The sequence below is a fragment of the Panthera uncia genome, chromosome B1 (genome assembly GCF_023721935.1).
Source record: "Panthera uncia isolate 11264 chromosome B1, Puncia_PCG_1.0, whole genome shotgun sequence".
In the NCBI taxonomy this organism is placed as follows: domain Eukaryota; kingdom Metazoa; phylum Chordata; class Mammalia; order Carnivora; family Felidae; genus Panthera; species Panthera uncia.
Window position 1 is genome coordinate 2,435,424 of NC_064811.1, and position 15,663 is coordinate 2,451,086.

At 65.9% G+C, this 15,663-nt stretch overlaps 2 protein-coding genes across 4 annotated transcripts in view; both read left to right on the forward strand.

The window, feature by feature from the left end:
• The window catches only part of RGS12 (regulator of G protein signaling 12), a 116,921-nt gene extending 115,754 nt beyond the window's left edge, over nucleotides 1–1,167 (forward strand). For all 3 annotated transcript variants that reach the window (XM_049630213.1, XM_049630216.1, XM_049630214.1), the window contains one exon: nucleotides 680–1,167. In XM_049630213.1, coding sequence (XP_049486170.1) covers nucleotides 680–906 — 227 coding nt within the window. In that variant the 3' untranslated portion in view covers nucleotides 907–1,167. The remainder of the gene's footprint in view (nucleotides 1–679) is intronic.
• A 2,078-nt stretch (nucleotides 1,168–3,245) lies between these two features.
• On the forward strand, nucleotides 3,246–11,526 carry HGFAC (HGF activator). Its single transcript, XM_049630218.1, has 14 exons — nucleotides 3,246–3,390; nucleotides 3,938–4,115; nucleotides 4,268–4,364; nucleotides 4,695–4,774; nucleotides 5,457–5,579; nucleotides 5,663–5,794; nucleotides 5,884–5,994; nucleotides 6,089–6,263; nucleotides 6,468–6,553; nucleotides 7,132–7,387; nucleotides 9,455–9,594; nucleotides 9,892–10,032; nucleotides 10,118–10,266; nucleotides 11,266–11,526. The coding sequence occupies exons 1-14, from the start codon at nucleotides 3,331–3,333 to the stop codon at nucleotides 11,446–11,448; spliced, it is 1,911 nt and encodes a 636-aa protein (XP_049486175.1). The 5' UTR covers nucleotides 3,246–3,330; the 3' UTR covers nucleotides 11,449–11,526.
• Nucleotides 11,527–15,663: the final 4,137 nt, after the last annotated feature.

Below are 15,663 nucleotides of genomic sequence, written 5' to 3' on the forward strand. Positions count from 1 at the left end.
ACCTGGCCTGAGGAACAGCCCCCACCCAGTGCTGCGTCCCCCCCCCCCCCCCCCCCCCCCGGGAGAGCTGCTCCCCGGAATCCCCTGCATGGCCAAGGGCCCCATCCCACCCCCCACTTCCCTGAGACCCCCCCACCCACCCCGGCCTGAGGGTGAGCCCTGCAGACAGCCCCAGCAGGAGGGATCAGGGGGCCACACTCGCTCGGGCTAAGGGGTTTGGGGACCTCAGCAGGTAGCTGACTTCTGTTCTCAAGCCACAGTCGGGCCACGGGAGGGCCACGGGAGTGTCTGAAGGGCACAGGTGACCCGACCCAGGGTCCCCACCTTTGCCATCCCCCTGCACCAGCCTCTTATGACTCAGGCCCAAGCCCCCTGGCTGGGCCCTCCACACCATGCGACACATCTGCTGAGAGCCTCCCGCCATTCTGGGTGGCGGGGGACCCGTGAGGGCCTGGGGGCGTGCTTACTTAACAAGAGGTTGAGGTTGGCGCCCTGCAGACAGCTGTCTGCAGGGCAGACCTTCCCGGCACTTCTGCCCCAGGCCCAGGGCGCCCAGGGTCACGGATCACCTGTGCCTGTGTGACGAGGGTGGTGCAGTCTGCTGCCCTGGGTTCCTGCCGGGCTCCAGAGCCCAGGGCAGGGCAGGCTGGTGACAGTCTCTCTCTTCTCCCTGTGACAGGAGGCGGAGCGAGAGGCAGCCAGGGCCTCCCAGTCAACACCATCATCGACGTGGACCGCGTTGCTGGCTTGGCACCTGGGCCAGGCAGCAGCATCCCCAGGGTGCGGATGGGCCCCCAGAGGTCACGGGCCAGTGGGCCCCTGACCTCGGACCTCCCTAGCCCGAGCCCCGTCCCAGGTGGGCCTGCCAAGCCCAAGGCCGGCCCACACCGCGCGACCTTCGTCTGAGGCTGCCCCGAGGCCCGACCCCGAGTCTGAGCTTCCCCACCTGGACACGTGTGCAGAGGCCCATGATCTCGTGGGGACAGCCCCATATCATCTTGAGGGCCTTGGAGGGGCCACCTTGGCCGCCACACCTTCGGGAGCCAAACCAGGAGAGGGCAGGGGGGCCCGGCCTCGGATGCTGGCCACAGCTGGCTCAGCGGGTTCCTCGGACCCTGTCCCCTGCTGCCCCTTGGCTCCGGCCTTCCCTCAATAAATCAACTTTGGGGACCCCCCGAGTGTCAGCCTCATGCTGGGTGCGGGGGCCATAGACCCTGCGCTCGGGAAGCCATTGTCTCGGGGGCTAATCAGGGGAGGGGTTGAGAAGAAAATGGCTCTTGGTGCTGAGGTCAAGGGTGGGCAAAGAAAATGAAGGCAACCTAACGGGACCCAAGGTCGTGGTGCTCCGGAGCGTGAGAGGAAGCGACCCTTCTGGGTCAGGGCTCCCGGTCACGTCCGCTTTGTACCATGGCCTGCAGGTCAGTGCGGGGCTCCTTCTGGGGCCACCACCGGTGGGGGCAGGGCTCAGCCTGGGAGACCCACAGACGGCGGGGCACTGGGCTGCTGTGGCTCCCACGCGCAGTGGGGACTCTTCAGGCGGCCCCGCCTCCACCCCTGCGCCTGGCCCCAGAGGGGTGGTCTGGCGGGGCCGTCTGCGGAGGAACCGCCGAGAGGAAACCTGAGCGCCCAGAAGGCCTGGGCGCAGCCGGCCCGAGGCCGTGGTGAGTTTGGTTACAGAGCGGCTTGAGCCTCACGGGGGGGGGGGGCAGGCCAGGCCGTCGGGCAGGGCCACCGTATGGTGCTGGCTGAAGCAGGTAGAGACGGTCATCGGCCCAGGTTGCCTCAGTGGAACCCCAACATGGAGCGGCTGAGGGGCCCGGCACCCCTCCCTCCAGGGTTGCTGGGAGGAGCCCAACTCACGAGTACTCAGCAAGGCCCCCGGGGTGGTTCCAGATGCTTGTAGGGGGCAGCGCCCAGCGAGCAGTGCTCTGGATGGGGCCTTGGGAGGGGTCAGAAGGGAGAGCAGGGCCCGGCACCCACCATGTCCCCCCCACCCCCCAACACTCACCCCTCTCCCCTCCCCCCCAGGCGCCCACCATGCTCCCCATGCCCCCCCTGAACCCCCGCACCCACCACACTCCCCCACCCCAGCACCCACCACGCTCCCCCCACCCCTGAACCCCACCCCCACCATGCACCAGGCTGGGTGCACACTCAGTTTCCACTCTCCCTCCTTTTGTGCAGATGACAAAATGGGGCCCAGAGAGAGAGTGGTCTGGGGGCACACAGCGAGGTGGCCACAGTGCCCAGCTGATCCCTAGGCCAAAGTGAGGGCCAGCCCTCGCCTCCTCCCCATGTGGGCCACTGAGCTAATCTACAGGGAACCCGGGGCGGCTCTGTCTGGCGCCCTCCAGTCACGCGTTCTGGGACTCGTAGGGGTGGGGAGGACCTACTACCATGGTGTCCAGGGGGCAGCCCGCCCCAGGTCCCGGATGGAGAGCGCGAGGTGCATGCAGACCTGGGCAGGATCCTAGGCCATGTCTCTGTGGCCTTGGGGGGCCCTGGGTGCCCGGCTGGGGTTCTTCTGGGGACCTGAGCCACCCAGAGATAGCTGGCCCCAGCCAGAGCTCAGGATGGGGTGGGGGCAGACCCAGACACAAATGGGGACAGCGTCACGTCAGCTAAGCTGTGAAGGGGAAGCCCAGGGCTCAGGGAGTCCAGGGGTGGGAAGGCTTCCTGGAGGAGGTGCCCCGGGGGTCCAGGCCAGGCGGGGGAGGAGACATTCCCGGGCAGCTTGCAGAGTTAGGGCAGGGGGACTGCCGGCTCCGGTGCTGCCCGCCTCCCCAGCTCTACTCCCATGAGAGCCCCCACCCCAGGCTTATCCTGGGAGGGGCCAAGCTGGAGTGCTGGGGACAGCAGGGGCCCCTGTCCTGGGCTCATTGCCCGAAACACTCAGCCCAGCGCACACACCCTCCTCTGGGCTAGCACCCGCCCCCCAGGCCTGGGAGGCTCAGCACTCGAGGCCTCTCTGGTTATCGATAGTTCACTAACAGACCGCAACCAGCCCTGCGGAGAGGCGGGGACCAGATGCTGGGGCCAGGAGTTCAGGTCCCCACTGGCTGTGTGTCCGAGGGGTCTGAGGATATTGTCAGGTCCAGGACTAGCGTGGCTGTTGCCAGAGGGACAGCTGGACCAGGTGGGGAGAGCGGGGCAGCAGACACGAGGACCACGTGGGGCCGGCACTGGAGACAGCCAGGTTAATCATTGCCAGGTGGCCTTGACCCCCCACCTGCCCTGGCCGCTCTGTTTCCGCCTCCTGCTGCCCCTCACGCCAGCTCAGGAGCCACAGGGCGCTGGGCCTGGGTTCCCAGCCTTTGCCCCCTGCCCGGAATGGCCCTGCTCCTGCTGCTGCTGCTGGTGCCCTGCGGGGCCCAGCCCCAGGCTGGCAGGGTGAGCGCTGAGCCCGTGGCACGGTGGCCGCGGCCTCCCTGTGCCCACCCTGGGTCCTGGGGCCGGGGTGGGCTGTGGAACGTGGGAGGGCTCCAACTTGGTGAAAGCCGGCCTTCGGCGGGTGAGGTGGCATGCTGGCTGGCCTAGGGGGCCTGGGGGCCTGGGGATCTGACCTGCTGGGCCCCCGCCCGGGGGCATCAGGGCCACTGCCTTGTCTTTGGGTCCCACTGTTTGGGGACTGGGTGGGGGACCTCTCAGGGCCTCACGGCTGCTCTTTAATCCCCCAGAACAGAAGGCAGGGGTGCCCCAGCCTGGGCAGATGCCGAGCCCACCCTGTCTAACCCTGTGGGCTCGGCAGGAGGGAAGGGGACGGGGCCGAGCTGAGGAACTCAGGACGGCCAGTGTCCCCTTGGTTTCTCCTCTAAAACTTGAGAGCCGCCATGTGGAAACCAGGCCGGGGACTGCGACCAGCCCAGCCAGCAGGGCCTGAGTGTGAGGGGCGCCCATCCCACGCCGACGCGATCTCAGCCCTCTTTGCCCTTCCCAGAACCTTACAGAACCCCCAGAACCTAACGCCGCAGTGACCCCGGGGACCCCCACGGCCCCCGTAACCTCGGTGACCCCTGTGACCCTGGCCACGAGTGCTCCAGAGACACAGGGACCCCGTGGTAGGGGGCTGAGCCCCCCGCCCAGGGCTCCCTCCAGCAGCAGCCCTGGGAGCCCAGGTGGGTCAGGAGACCTCCCGGAGGTGGGAGGCTGCACCTGGATGGGCGGGCTGGGAGGGGCGCGGGGGACTGCTGGAGAGTGGGGTGTGCGGTGTGGGGTCAGGAGGTGCCCAGCACGGGAGCCCCTCGACCCCTCTCGCCTCCCCCTGCAGTGCTCACAGAGGACGGGCAGCCCTGTAGTTTCCCCTTCCGCTACGGTGGCCGTATGCTGCACACCTGCACCTCGGAGGGGAGCGCCCACAGAAAGTGGTGGGTCGCCTCTGGGGACAAGGCCCGCATGCACAGACCGTCCGCCTCCCCTCCTCCCAGTCCCCACGGCCCCTTGTCCAATCCGGAGACCCTCCCGCCCTCCACACACACCCCCCCCCCCCCCCCCCCCCCCCCCCCCCCCCCCCCCCCGGCCCGGGCGGACACCCCCCCGCCCCCCACACCCACCCCCCCCCCCCCCCCGCAGACAGCCTGGCACACAGCAGGTGTAGGGAACGAGCCCCAGGGCGGTCAGAGGGGCCACCCTGTGGGCATCACACTGGGGCGGGCTGATCCCCGGCCCGGGGGACCCAGGTGCCTCCTCTCCCCCAGGTGCGCCACCACTCACAACTATGACCGCGACAGGGCCTGGGGCTACTGTGCGCAGGCCTCAGCGCCCAGGGAGGACCCAGGTGGGTGCCCAGGGAACGGGGTGGGGGGGTCCTGAGCCCAGGCTAGGAGGGGGCTGGGGACGGTGAGCGCAGGGGAGCATGATTAGGGCAACGTGCCGATGGGGCAGGGGCCGAGGGGACAGAGCTGACCTGGAACTGGGGGCTTGCTTGGAGTACGTGAGGGGACTTCGGGGTTGACCCCGCTGCAGCCCTGGGGGGCTGGGAGGGGACAGAGGAGTCATCAGCCCAGGGGCCTGCAGGAGTGCGGAAGGTGGGACCCCTCCCAGACAGGACCCTGCCTTCTCAGAGCCACGGTGCTGCCTCAGTCATTGCTGGGACCAAGGCGCCCCCTGGTGGTGTGGCTGGACCATGCGGCTGCACAGTCCGAGTCTTGGACAGAAAGGAGGGCCCGTAGGGTCGACGGGGCACAAGGGTCCCAGGGCACACAGGTGGGGACGGTGCTGTCTGACGGGACACCGGTACAGGGCCAGAGGCCCGCTTGCCCAGGGTCTGAGTGCTGGGCAGGGGTGCTGGGAGACGGGGGAAGGTCTACGCCCCTTCCCGGGACAACGGCACCCGAGGAACCCAGAAGGGGCACCTTTAAGGTGGTGGGTCCGATGAAGGCCCTGCAGTCCTTGGCAAACAGAGAGGGTCACAGGGTTTGGGGTACACCTGCCCCCTACACCTCCCCCCGTCCCCCCAGCTGCCCTGGATCCCTGTGCCTCTGGCCCATGCCTCAACGGGGGCTCATGCTCCAACACCCAGGACCCCGAGTCCTACCACTGCACCTGCCCCATGGCTTTCACAGGCAAGAACTGTGGCACAGGTGAGCAGGGCCACCGGGGCTTCTGGCGGTGGGAGGGTGGCCGCCCGGGTGCAGTGGGGTGCAGGGCACTCTGCGACCCCCAGAGGGATGCTTCGATGAGACGCGCTATGAGCACTTGGAGGCGGGCGATCGCTGGGCCCGAGTGAGCCAGGGCCGAGTGGAGCAGTGTGAGTGTGCGGGGGGCCAGATCCGCTGCGAGGGCACCCGCCACACAGGTAGGCCACGGCGGGGGGCGGGGCTCGCCGGGTCCCCCAGGGACAGCGTCCTCAAGGCCTGAGGCCTAGCTTCTGAGCCCTCCCCCCAGCTTGCCTGAGCAGCCCGTGCCTGAACGGGGGCACCTGCCACCTGATCGTGGCCACCGGGACCACCGTATGCGCCTGCCCCCCGGGCCACGCTGGGCGGCTCTGCAACATCGGTGAGTGCGTCCGCCTGTGGCCTGCGCCCCGGGGCCGGCGTCGGGGTGACGCGGCCTGGGGCCCCGGGCTCATCGCCCACCGTGCTGCCCACAGTGCCCAGCCAGCACTGCTTCGTGGGGAGCGGTGCCGAGTACCGAGGCGTGGCCAGCACAGCGGCCTCGGGTCTCAGCTGCCTGGCCTGGAACTCCGACCTGCTGTACCAGGAGCTGCATGTGGACTCGGTGGGCGCCGCGGCCCTGCTCGGCCTGGGCCCCCACGCCTACTGCCGGTCAGCACTGGCCTGCCCCACCCCCCACCACCTCATGCGACGTGGGTGGGGTCTGTCCTGGGGCAGAGGTCAGGCCCACGGGGCCCAGGGCCGCTATGTCCACGCCCAAGCGGAACGCTGCTGGGGAGGGGGCGTCAGGGGCCCCACCCTGCCGGGTCCTCCCACCCCCCTCACCGCCCGCCCACCCGCCTCTCCACACGCCAGAAACCCAGACAAGGACCAGAGGCCCTGGTGCTACGTGGTGAAGGACAGCGCGCTCTCCTGGGAGTACTGCCGCCTGGACGTCTGCGGTGCGCGAGGGTGGAGACCCCCGTGGGCCTCCCTGCTCCCCTCCCGTGCCTGGCCTCCCCTCTTTGGAGGACCACTGCCCCGTCTGGCAGATGGGGACACTGAGGCTCACTGAAGCAGGGCGCGGCCAAGGTCATGCGGCCAGGGGTCAGAGCAGGTCCCCTGGGGTGGCTCCCACTCGGCCTCAACGGGGCCCCCGACGGCCCCCAGAGACAGGGAAGTGCCGAGCAGGGGTGCATAGTGTGGGCAGGGGGTCCAGCGGGCACCCCTGGGAGTGGGCAGGGGGCCCCGTGCCCCAGGGCCGTCTGACCCTCCTGGGCTCCCAGGTCCCAGGTTGCTGGGAGGGACAGGAACACCTGCCAGGTTCCCTCCCACCTTGGTTCCCACAAAACCCTGTGATTGGGTGTCATTTCCCCTTCCTGCAGAGGAGGAAAGCTGGGTGCCTGCGAGGGCAGAGCTGGGCTCAGCCCTGGACCCTCTTCCAGATGAGCCACCTGGGGTGGGCTGGGAGGCGGGGGGAACCGCCTGGGGGCCTGAGGATGGCAGCCGGGGTGTGCGACCCAGTGACCTGTGCTCCCAGAATCCCTGGCCAGAATTAACCCCCTACCCGCCGAGGTCCTGCTGAGCCAGCCTGAGCCTGCCTCCACGGGACACCAGACCTGTGGCAAGAGGCACAAGAAAAGGAGCTTCCTCCGGCCACGCATCATTGGTGGCTCGTCCTCACTGCCCGGCTCCCACCCCTGGCTGGCCGCCATCTACATCGGGAACGACTTCTGCGCGGGGAGTCTTGTCCACACCTGCTGGGTGGTGTCTGCGGCCCACTGCTTCTCCAACAGGTGGGCGCCTCTGGCCAGGACCCCCCACTCCATGCTTCATCCCATCCACCGGTCCCCCTCCCACCATCTACACTCCGCCCTCCCGGCCGCCCTGCCACCGTCCATCCACGCCTCTGCGCTCGCCAGCTGCCGCCCGTGTGCCCGTCCACCCTTCACCCCCCATCCTCCCACCTACCCGGCTGCCTGTCCTCACCCACTTGACACCGCCCGTCGCTCAAGTGCCCCCACGTTTCCCCACCTGCCCGTGTAACCCCCACGTCTGGCCCCTCATCTGACCGTCGCCCCACTGGCCCAGGAGGGACTCGGCAATCAGCCCGGTGCAGGGGTGCAGGGCGTGGAAGCTGCAGAGACCAGCTCCACCCCTGCGCCCCGGGGAGCCCCGGCAGTCCTGCGTCGGGGGTGGGGCGGGGCGGCTCTCGGAGGAGTGGCCCGGTGCCGAGAGGGCGATGGGCTATGGGCGGGGCCGTTCTCTGTGAAGATCCCGCCCCTCCCCGGCCCAGACCCCGCCCACCCCGCCTCCCTCCGGGCCGCGGAGGCCTCGCCCACTCAGTGAGCCTGCAGGCGGGCTGGGGCTCGGGCCGCGGCTTGGGCAGTGGGGGTCCAGGGCGTGGGGCCCACCGGCACACACCGGAGGAGCGGGAAAGACCAGCCCCTCCCCAGCTTCCACCCGCTGTGATGGGGACAAGGTTCCCCATCTGGGGGTCCAGGCTGGGAGGCTCCCCCCTGGGGGGAGGCCAGTGGGAGGGGATGGGCCTGACGGTGGCAACCCCGGGGATTAGGGGCTGGGGGAGGTCTGGGGGGGTTGGCAGTGTGAGAGTCTGGCACTGAGCCCCCCTCAGTCAGCCAGGGACCATGGCACGGGTGGGGGGCAGTGGGCTCAAGTCGGGCGAGGGTTTAAGAGGCTGGGGCAGGGGGTGCGCCTGGGTGGCTCAGTCGGTTGAGCCTCCGGCTTCCGCTCAGGTCAGGATCTCATGGTTTGTGGGTTTCGAGCCCTGTGTGGGGCTCTGTGCTGACAGCTCAGATCCTAGAGCCTGGTCCGGATTCTGTGTCTTCCTCTCTCTCCACCTCCCTCGCTCATGCTCTGTCTCTCAGCAATATGATAAATGTTAAAAAAAAAAAAGAGGCTGGGGCAGGAGAGCAGGGGCCCACTCCTCCCATCCATGGCAGGGCTGGGGAGGGGCCAGGCAGGGGCAGTGAGGTAGACAGGGGTGTTAGAGGGGGGTTCCTGGACTCCCAGGTGCCCCTCAGGAGGGGCATGCTCCTTTAGCAAAGGGCAGAACCTGGCACCCAGAGCTGGCAGACAGCCCGCTCCTCCCTGCCCTGCACTTGGGCCAGCCCGGTCCTCCTCCTGTCCCTGGAGGCCTGGGGGCTCCAAGCCCTCAGTTCACTGGCCATCCACCCTGAGAGCCCACCTGAGCAAGACCCAAGAATGGCCAGCTCTGGCCCTGGATAGGGTTGATGGCCTTGTCCAGAGGCCAGGCACCTAGCCCTACTGTGTGCTGAGCATCTGGCTGGCTGCCCATGGCACAGGAGCCCGTCTTCCAGAAGGGCCTACGGCCTGGGACAGCCTAGTGGCCAAGGTCCCACAGTGGCCTGGAGCTGGAGTCCAAGGCAGGAGGGCCAAGCCAGCATGAGAGCTAACCGCTTCCACAGGAGATGGGAAAACAGAGGCCCAGAGAGGGGACCGAGAAGCTGACCATGGGGGCCCAGGGCTGTGCCCAGCAGGAGTGAGGGGCTGTATCTGGGGGTCCCCACAGGCTAGATAGAAGCTGGGTCAGGGCTGCCAGGCAGGGCTGGGGGTCTCCACCCACTCAGGCCCCGATCAGCACGGCCCCTATGCCCCCGTCTGCATGAGGTCCCCAGAATTACTAAAGGTTGTGTGTGTGTGTGTGTGTGTGGCCAGAGCCCAGCACTCTCCTGCCCCTGCTCAGCCCCCCAAGGGCTGCAGGGGGCCTGCACAGTCCTGGATCTCCAGGACGCTTGAGCCATCATGGGTCATGGGGAGAGCCAACCTCAGGGGCCTGAGGGGAGGGCCCGGGTCCTGCTGTCACCAGCCGTGTCGCACAGCCCCCGCAGGGAAAGTGTCTTAGTGGTCCTAGGCCAACACTTCTTCAACCAGACAACAGACGTAACGCAGACATTTGGCATCGAGAAGTACATCCCTTACCCCATGTACTCAGTGTTCAACCCCAGTGACCATGACCTGGGTAAGTGAGGCTTGGGGCTCGTTGGGGTGCAACAGGCCAGAGCCAGGAGAGGGGCAGGGGTAGGCACGAGGCCGACCTGGGGAGAGGGGCATGGAGAGAAGGGGAGGGAAAGGAGGGGGGAGGGGAGGGGAGTCGGGTGCAGGGCAGCGAGGGTGCCCGGGACGGCAGAGTGGCCTTGGCCTGGTGGGAGGAGGACCCGGGTCTCCCAGTGCACGGCCCCTCCGTCTCTGGCACCACCCTCTGTCCGGCAGGGCCCCCCCGTGCCCCAGGCTGACCTCTGGTCTCTCTCTTGCCCAGTCCTGATACGGCTGAAGAAGAAGGGGGACCGCTGTGCCGTCCGCTCCCAGTTTGTCCAGCCCATCTGCCTGCCTGACCCCAGCAGCCCCTTCCCCCCCGGACACAAGTGCCAGATCGCCGGCTGGGGCCACCAGGATGAGAGTGAGTGGGGGTGGGAGCATCTCGGCCAGGGGTGTGGCGGCCCGCCCCGGCAAGCGTCACCCAGCCTCAGGGCACCTGTCCGCAGACGTGAGTGGCTACTCCAGCTCCCTGCGGGAGGCGCTGGTCCCCCTGGTGGCAGACCACAAGTGCAGCAGCCCCGAGGTGTATGGGGCCGACATCAGCCCCCACATGCTGTGCGCTGGCTACTTCGACTGCAAGTCTGATGCCTGCCAGGTGAGCCGGGGCTCTCAAGGATGCCGGCCCCCTGCCCCGGGTGGGGGGGGGGGAGCTCAGAGCCGAAAGGGACCTTGACTTGAAGAGCCAGCAGGGGAGCCGGGCAGAGAGTGCCCCTCCCAGTCAGTGGCCCGCACCCCCAGGCTGGGCGTCCCTCTCACATGATGGGGAGGCTGAGGCCCAGGGAGGGGCAGGGTCTCAAAGCCTGGACGTGTCCCAGTTGCCCAGCCACAGGTGGGCACGTGACACTAAAGGCCAAGTCCCTTTTCGTCCAGAGTTCCTCCAAGTGGGCTCGGTCGACGAGCCCGTCCCCAGAGCTGATTTATCGAGGGCTCCGCGAGCACTGTCTTGTTTAGGCTACACGTCAACCCCGAGACGGAGGAACAGCTTTACTTGCCATTTTATAGACGGACAAACTGAGGCTCAGAGGGGTCCTGTCACTCTTCCCAGGTCACACAGCTCAGGAGCGGCAGGGTGGGGGGGCCTTGACACTGGACCACATGATCGGACGAGCACCTTTGGGGGAAGTCAGGATGGGTTTCTGCACGAGGGGGCATTTGCACTTATTTGGAGGATGAATAGGAGTCTGCCAGGTGGCTGGGAGGGCATTTCAAGGGGGGGACTGAGCCTGAGCCAGAACACGGGGACCCCCCCCCCCGCCAGTCCGTGCAGGGCACGTGCTGGCGGGCCGGCTCGGGAGCCCGATTGAGGAGCCCACTGCTGGGCGTGGGGCTGAGAGGGATCCATGGCACGGGTGCGGTCACAGCGGCCCTGGAACCCGGTGACCTCGTGTCTAGGAGGCTGGGGGAGGGGGGACAGTGCTCCACCTGAAACACCCTTGTCTTCTGTCCCCCACGCGGTAGGAAGTCTGCATCGGGAGCTCCCGGGAGTCCTCACCACAGGCTCCTCTGGAGACATTCTCGGGGCTGGGGCTCGGGAGGCGGGAGCGGGAGCACCTCTGTGCTGCTGAGGGGCTGAGCCGGCCTGCCTCTGCTGCAGGGGGACTCAGGCGGACCCCTGGCCTGTGAGAAGAACGGCCTGGCCTACCTGTACGGCATCATCAGCTGGGGCGACGGCTGTGGGAGGCTTAACAAACCTGGTGTCTACACCCGTGTGGCCAATTACGTGGACTGGATCAACGACCGGATCCGGCCCCCTAAGCGGCCTGCGGATCCCTCCTGAGGCACCCCACCCCTGGCGTGGGCATCCCGCCTCTCACCGTTCCCAAACTCCTGCAATAAAGATGTCTCCGCGAACCTGGCCCACGCTGCCCGTGCCTCTGCCCCCGGCTCAGCCCTCCGTCCCGGGCCTTGACCCCTGGCCCACGTCTGTAGATGGCATGGCTGAGGGCCAGGGCTCCTGGAGCCAGGGCCCCACCTTCCTTTGCTCAGTGGAGAAGGAAGCCTGCAACCCCCCAGGAGGGGTCTGGCCCCAAGACCTGGGGGGGGGGGTCAGGGCAGGGGACTTAGTCTGGAGCCTGTCCAGAGCCCGAGCTGTCTCTAGCCACCCCACTCAGGCCACCCCCAGGCAGGTAGGGCTGGGGCCCAGGCTCCCCGCGTTGTCCCAGGGCAGAGTCCAAGCCAAATAGTGCATGGGACCTTAAGACTTACGACAGGTTCGTTTGAAATGGCTGCTGGCCCTCATTTTCCTTCAAGAGGGCAACCTGACTGCAGCTGTCCCCAGGGGGAAGGCCAGGGACTCCCTCTGAGGGAGACCAGCAGGCCCAGAGACCGCCAAGGGCGTCCAGGGCGATGGGCCACTACTGCTAGGTACCTCCAGGAGCCAAGCTCCTGCAGCAGCTGGCCAGGACACCTTGGGAAAGGATTCACAGTTGCTGGGAAGAGCCCAGGATTCCAGGCAGAGAGAGAGAGAGCGGCAGCTGCAAAGGTCCTGAGGCAGGGGACGTGGCTTGTTTGAATCAAAATAAGGAAGTGTGGCTGGAGACCAGAGGAGGCAGGGATGGGGGGCTGCTGTGGGCTGCAGTGAGGTACGGGGTGTGCCCTGGGGTCCCTGACGGGGCTTCGGCAGGGTGGACACGCAAAGACCTCTGTGGCCAGGGGGAGAGACCTGGGTCTGCCCCATAGCAGACCCATAGCCCTGCCGCCATAGCCCTGGTGCCCAGCAGCGTGTGTCTCAGGGAGCCGGGGGCCCTGGTCTCGGGGAGAGGCCGGGGGATGGCCCCACATTCAGTGCCTCTGCACGGTCCTCCACGCAGTCCCCACCCACCTCTCCTGCTCCTCGACCCCCGAAGCCTCTTTCTCCCCTGTCGTCTCCACAGCCCCTGCCTTGGACCAGGTCTCACCACCTCTCTCTGAAGTGACAGGCCAGGGCTTTCTGAATGTCACTGCCCTCCTACCTCGGAACCTCCCCTAATCCCTGTGGCCTGACCCCACCTACCTCCCACCCCTCTTCTGTCCCCGCCCCGCCCCCCAGTCTGTGCTCTGGCCACTCTGGCCTCCCTCTGTCCATGCAACTGACCAGAGCCCTCACTCATGCTGTTCCCACTGCTTCTAGAATGTTCTCTCCCAGGCCACCCCTCCCCCTTTCACTCGGTGGAGCTCAGCTTACTCGTGGAGGCTGCTCCTGAGAGGCCAGGCTAGTCGGGTCCTGCCCCAGTCGTTCCCGTCCTCACGTGTGCACGTGGGTGCAGAGGACATGGGCTTTGCCAGCCACCTCTGCTCTTAGCCTGTGTCAGGACTGCGTCCCGAGGCTGGGCGGATACAGCGGGAACAAAGGCAGCTTTGTCTTCCTCCTGTGACCCGGTGCGGCGCTCGGCCTCTTGCTGACGTTGGTTTGCCAGCGATCCGTTCCTGTACCGAGAGAGGAAGACGCCCCAGAGCCCCCTTCCCTGAGACTTCTCGCACTAAGCTCTCATTTGCCCGAATGGGGCCCCAAGGCCACACGTAGCTGCAGAGGAGGCTGGGACGGCAGGGGACTGGGTTGTCAGGACTGGATCAGACACATCACGATGGACACGCACCGCTCCAAGCAAGACCAGAGAAGAGAGCCCGGTCCTGAGCCCTGGCCCCTCTCCCCACGGCCCCTCCGGCTGGCCGAAGTGCCCTGCTGAAGCCCCCACGTGTCGGTCCCAGCCCAGGGCCGCGGAGTCTGGTTGCCGTGGCCACAGGAGCTCCAAGCGTGGGGAATGTGGGGCCTCCGGCACCTGTGCTTGGCTCCGCCCCACCATAACCCCCCGCCCCTTCTCCCCTGTGGGTGTTGGCCTGGATCTGTTAAAGAGGTGGCTCTCGACTATAGACTGTCTAGCACGAAGCCGACCTTGCATTCCTGGAGGGCACTGTGCTGAGTCAGAGCGAGCCAGCCTCTCCCGCTTGCTGTACACACTCCCAGATGTGCACTCACTCTCCGCCTTCTCCACCTGGAGCTCCGTCCCAGGAAGCTGATCCCCTGGACAGCATCAAAGGGCTCCTGTGCCCGCTGGGTTATTCAGGACATGGGGGAGCCCCCGCAGCAGCTCAGAGGAGGGAGGAGAGTGAGACTGGGATATCGATTTCCCTGGCTCCCTCCTTTTGGGGCCACCTCGATGTTACAGGTTGAACTGTGTCCTCCTAACATTCATATGTTGAAGTCCTAACCCCCAGGACCTCAGAATGTGATCTTATTTGGAGGGAGGGTCTTTACAGAGGTGATCAATCAGAAATGAGGTCACCAGGGTGGGCCCTGATCCAGTATGACTGTGCCCCTAGAAGGAGGGGAAAGGTGGACACACACACACACATACACACACACACACAGAAGTGCCACAGTGGAAGGTGGCCTTCGACAGGCCAAGGGCAGAGGCTTGGGGCAGGCCCTCCTTCACAGCCCCGGAAGGAACCAGCCCTGACGATTATCTCGATCTTGGACTCTGGGCTCCAGAATTGTGAGACCATCGATTTCTGCTGTTTCAGCCCTGTCTCTGGCACCTTGTCCTAGGACCCTAGAGGACAGACACACCCAGATCCCTTGACTGAAGGTCACCGCTCCTTTCTTTTTTAAATTTTTTTTTTCTTTTTTTTTCAACGTTTTTTATTTATTTTTGGGACAGAGAGAGACAGAGCATGAACGGGGGAGGGGCAGAGAGAGAGGGAGACACAGAATCGGAAACAGGCTCCAGGCTCCGAGCCATCAGCCCAGAGCCTGACGCGGGGCTCGAACTCACGGACCGCGAGATCGTGACCTGGCTGAAGTCGGACGCTTAACCGACTGCGCCACCCAGGCGCCCCCACCGCTCCTTTCAAAGATGGGAATGACCGTTGCCTTCGTGGGGTGACCTCTTCCTCTGGCCTAGAGGCAGTATCGACCCCACCGCACCCCCGTCCAGCCCTGGGCCACCGAGTTACCCTTGGTGGCTCCCCTCCAACACCACCTGTCCGATTATCCTAATGCTGTGCCAGCCTGTTGGGACCCTGGCTGATCCATGCTGCCTTACTTTTTACAAGCTTTTTGGGATTTACTCTCATTTTTTTTTTTTTTTTTTAGGACTTTATTATGCTCCTGAGTGAGATCGGCTTTTCTTACACTCCTTGACTCACACAATGACTTCAGGAGTATCCCTTCTTTTATCGTTCCCTGGAGGACTCTGGAATGATCTATCTTTGAAAGTTTGGTAGAATCCTGTATAAAATTCCCTGGGTCCAGAGTTTTCTTTACTGCTGGTTCAGTATGTCGGTAGTTGCTGCCCTGAGGATTCTGTTTTTTCTTGCACCAGTTATAGGAGGCTGCACTTTTATGAAATTGTCTGTCTAAATTGTCACATTTGTGGCCGTGGAGTTGCTGACGGTGTCCCCCGTCACTTAATTCAGACGGACCAGAGCCCACCCTTTGCGTCAGCTGCCTCCTGGCCTCCCGCACTGAGGTCGAGAAATCTGCTTTACATCAATTGTTCTTTCATAAGGACCCTCCATCCTCTGGTGGCTTTTAGGACGTCGGGCTTCTCCCCGACGTGGGGCTCCTCCCTGTCTCCTACCTTGCTTGCTGTCTGTTGGAACCTCACTCAGCTTGAAGGTGGCTGGCACCCTGCCTGGGTGGTGACTCAGGGATCCAGCCTCCTTGTATCTGGAGCTTCCGGTGTCCGGTGAGGCTTGGAGTCCACGCCCAGACACTTTTTCTGTGTCACCACTGACCTCGAAACTCAGGGTCCTGATCCGACAGTCATGTACTGAGCTCACCATTCTGTGGGCTGGTAACTTGGCGTGGGCGGGGCTGGCCGGTACTCTGGGCGGGGCTGACCAGTTTTCTAGGAGGGGCTGGCTCGTTCTCTGGGCGGGGCTGGTGTGGGCGGAGCTAGCTTGTTCTCTGGGCGGGACTGGCCCCTTGGCATGGGCGGGGCTGGCCACCTGGCGTGGGCGGGGCTGGCCGGTTCTCTGGGTGGGGCTGACCAGTTTTCTGGGCGGGGCT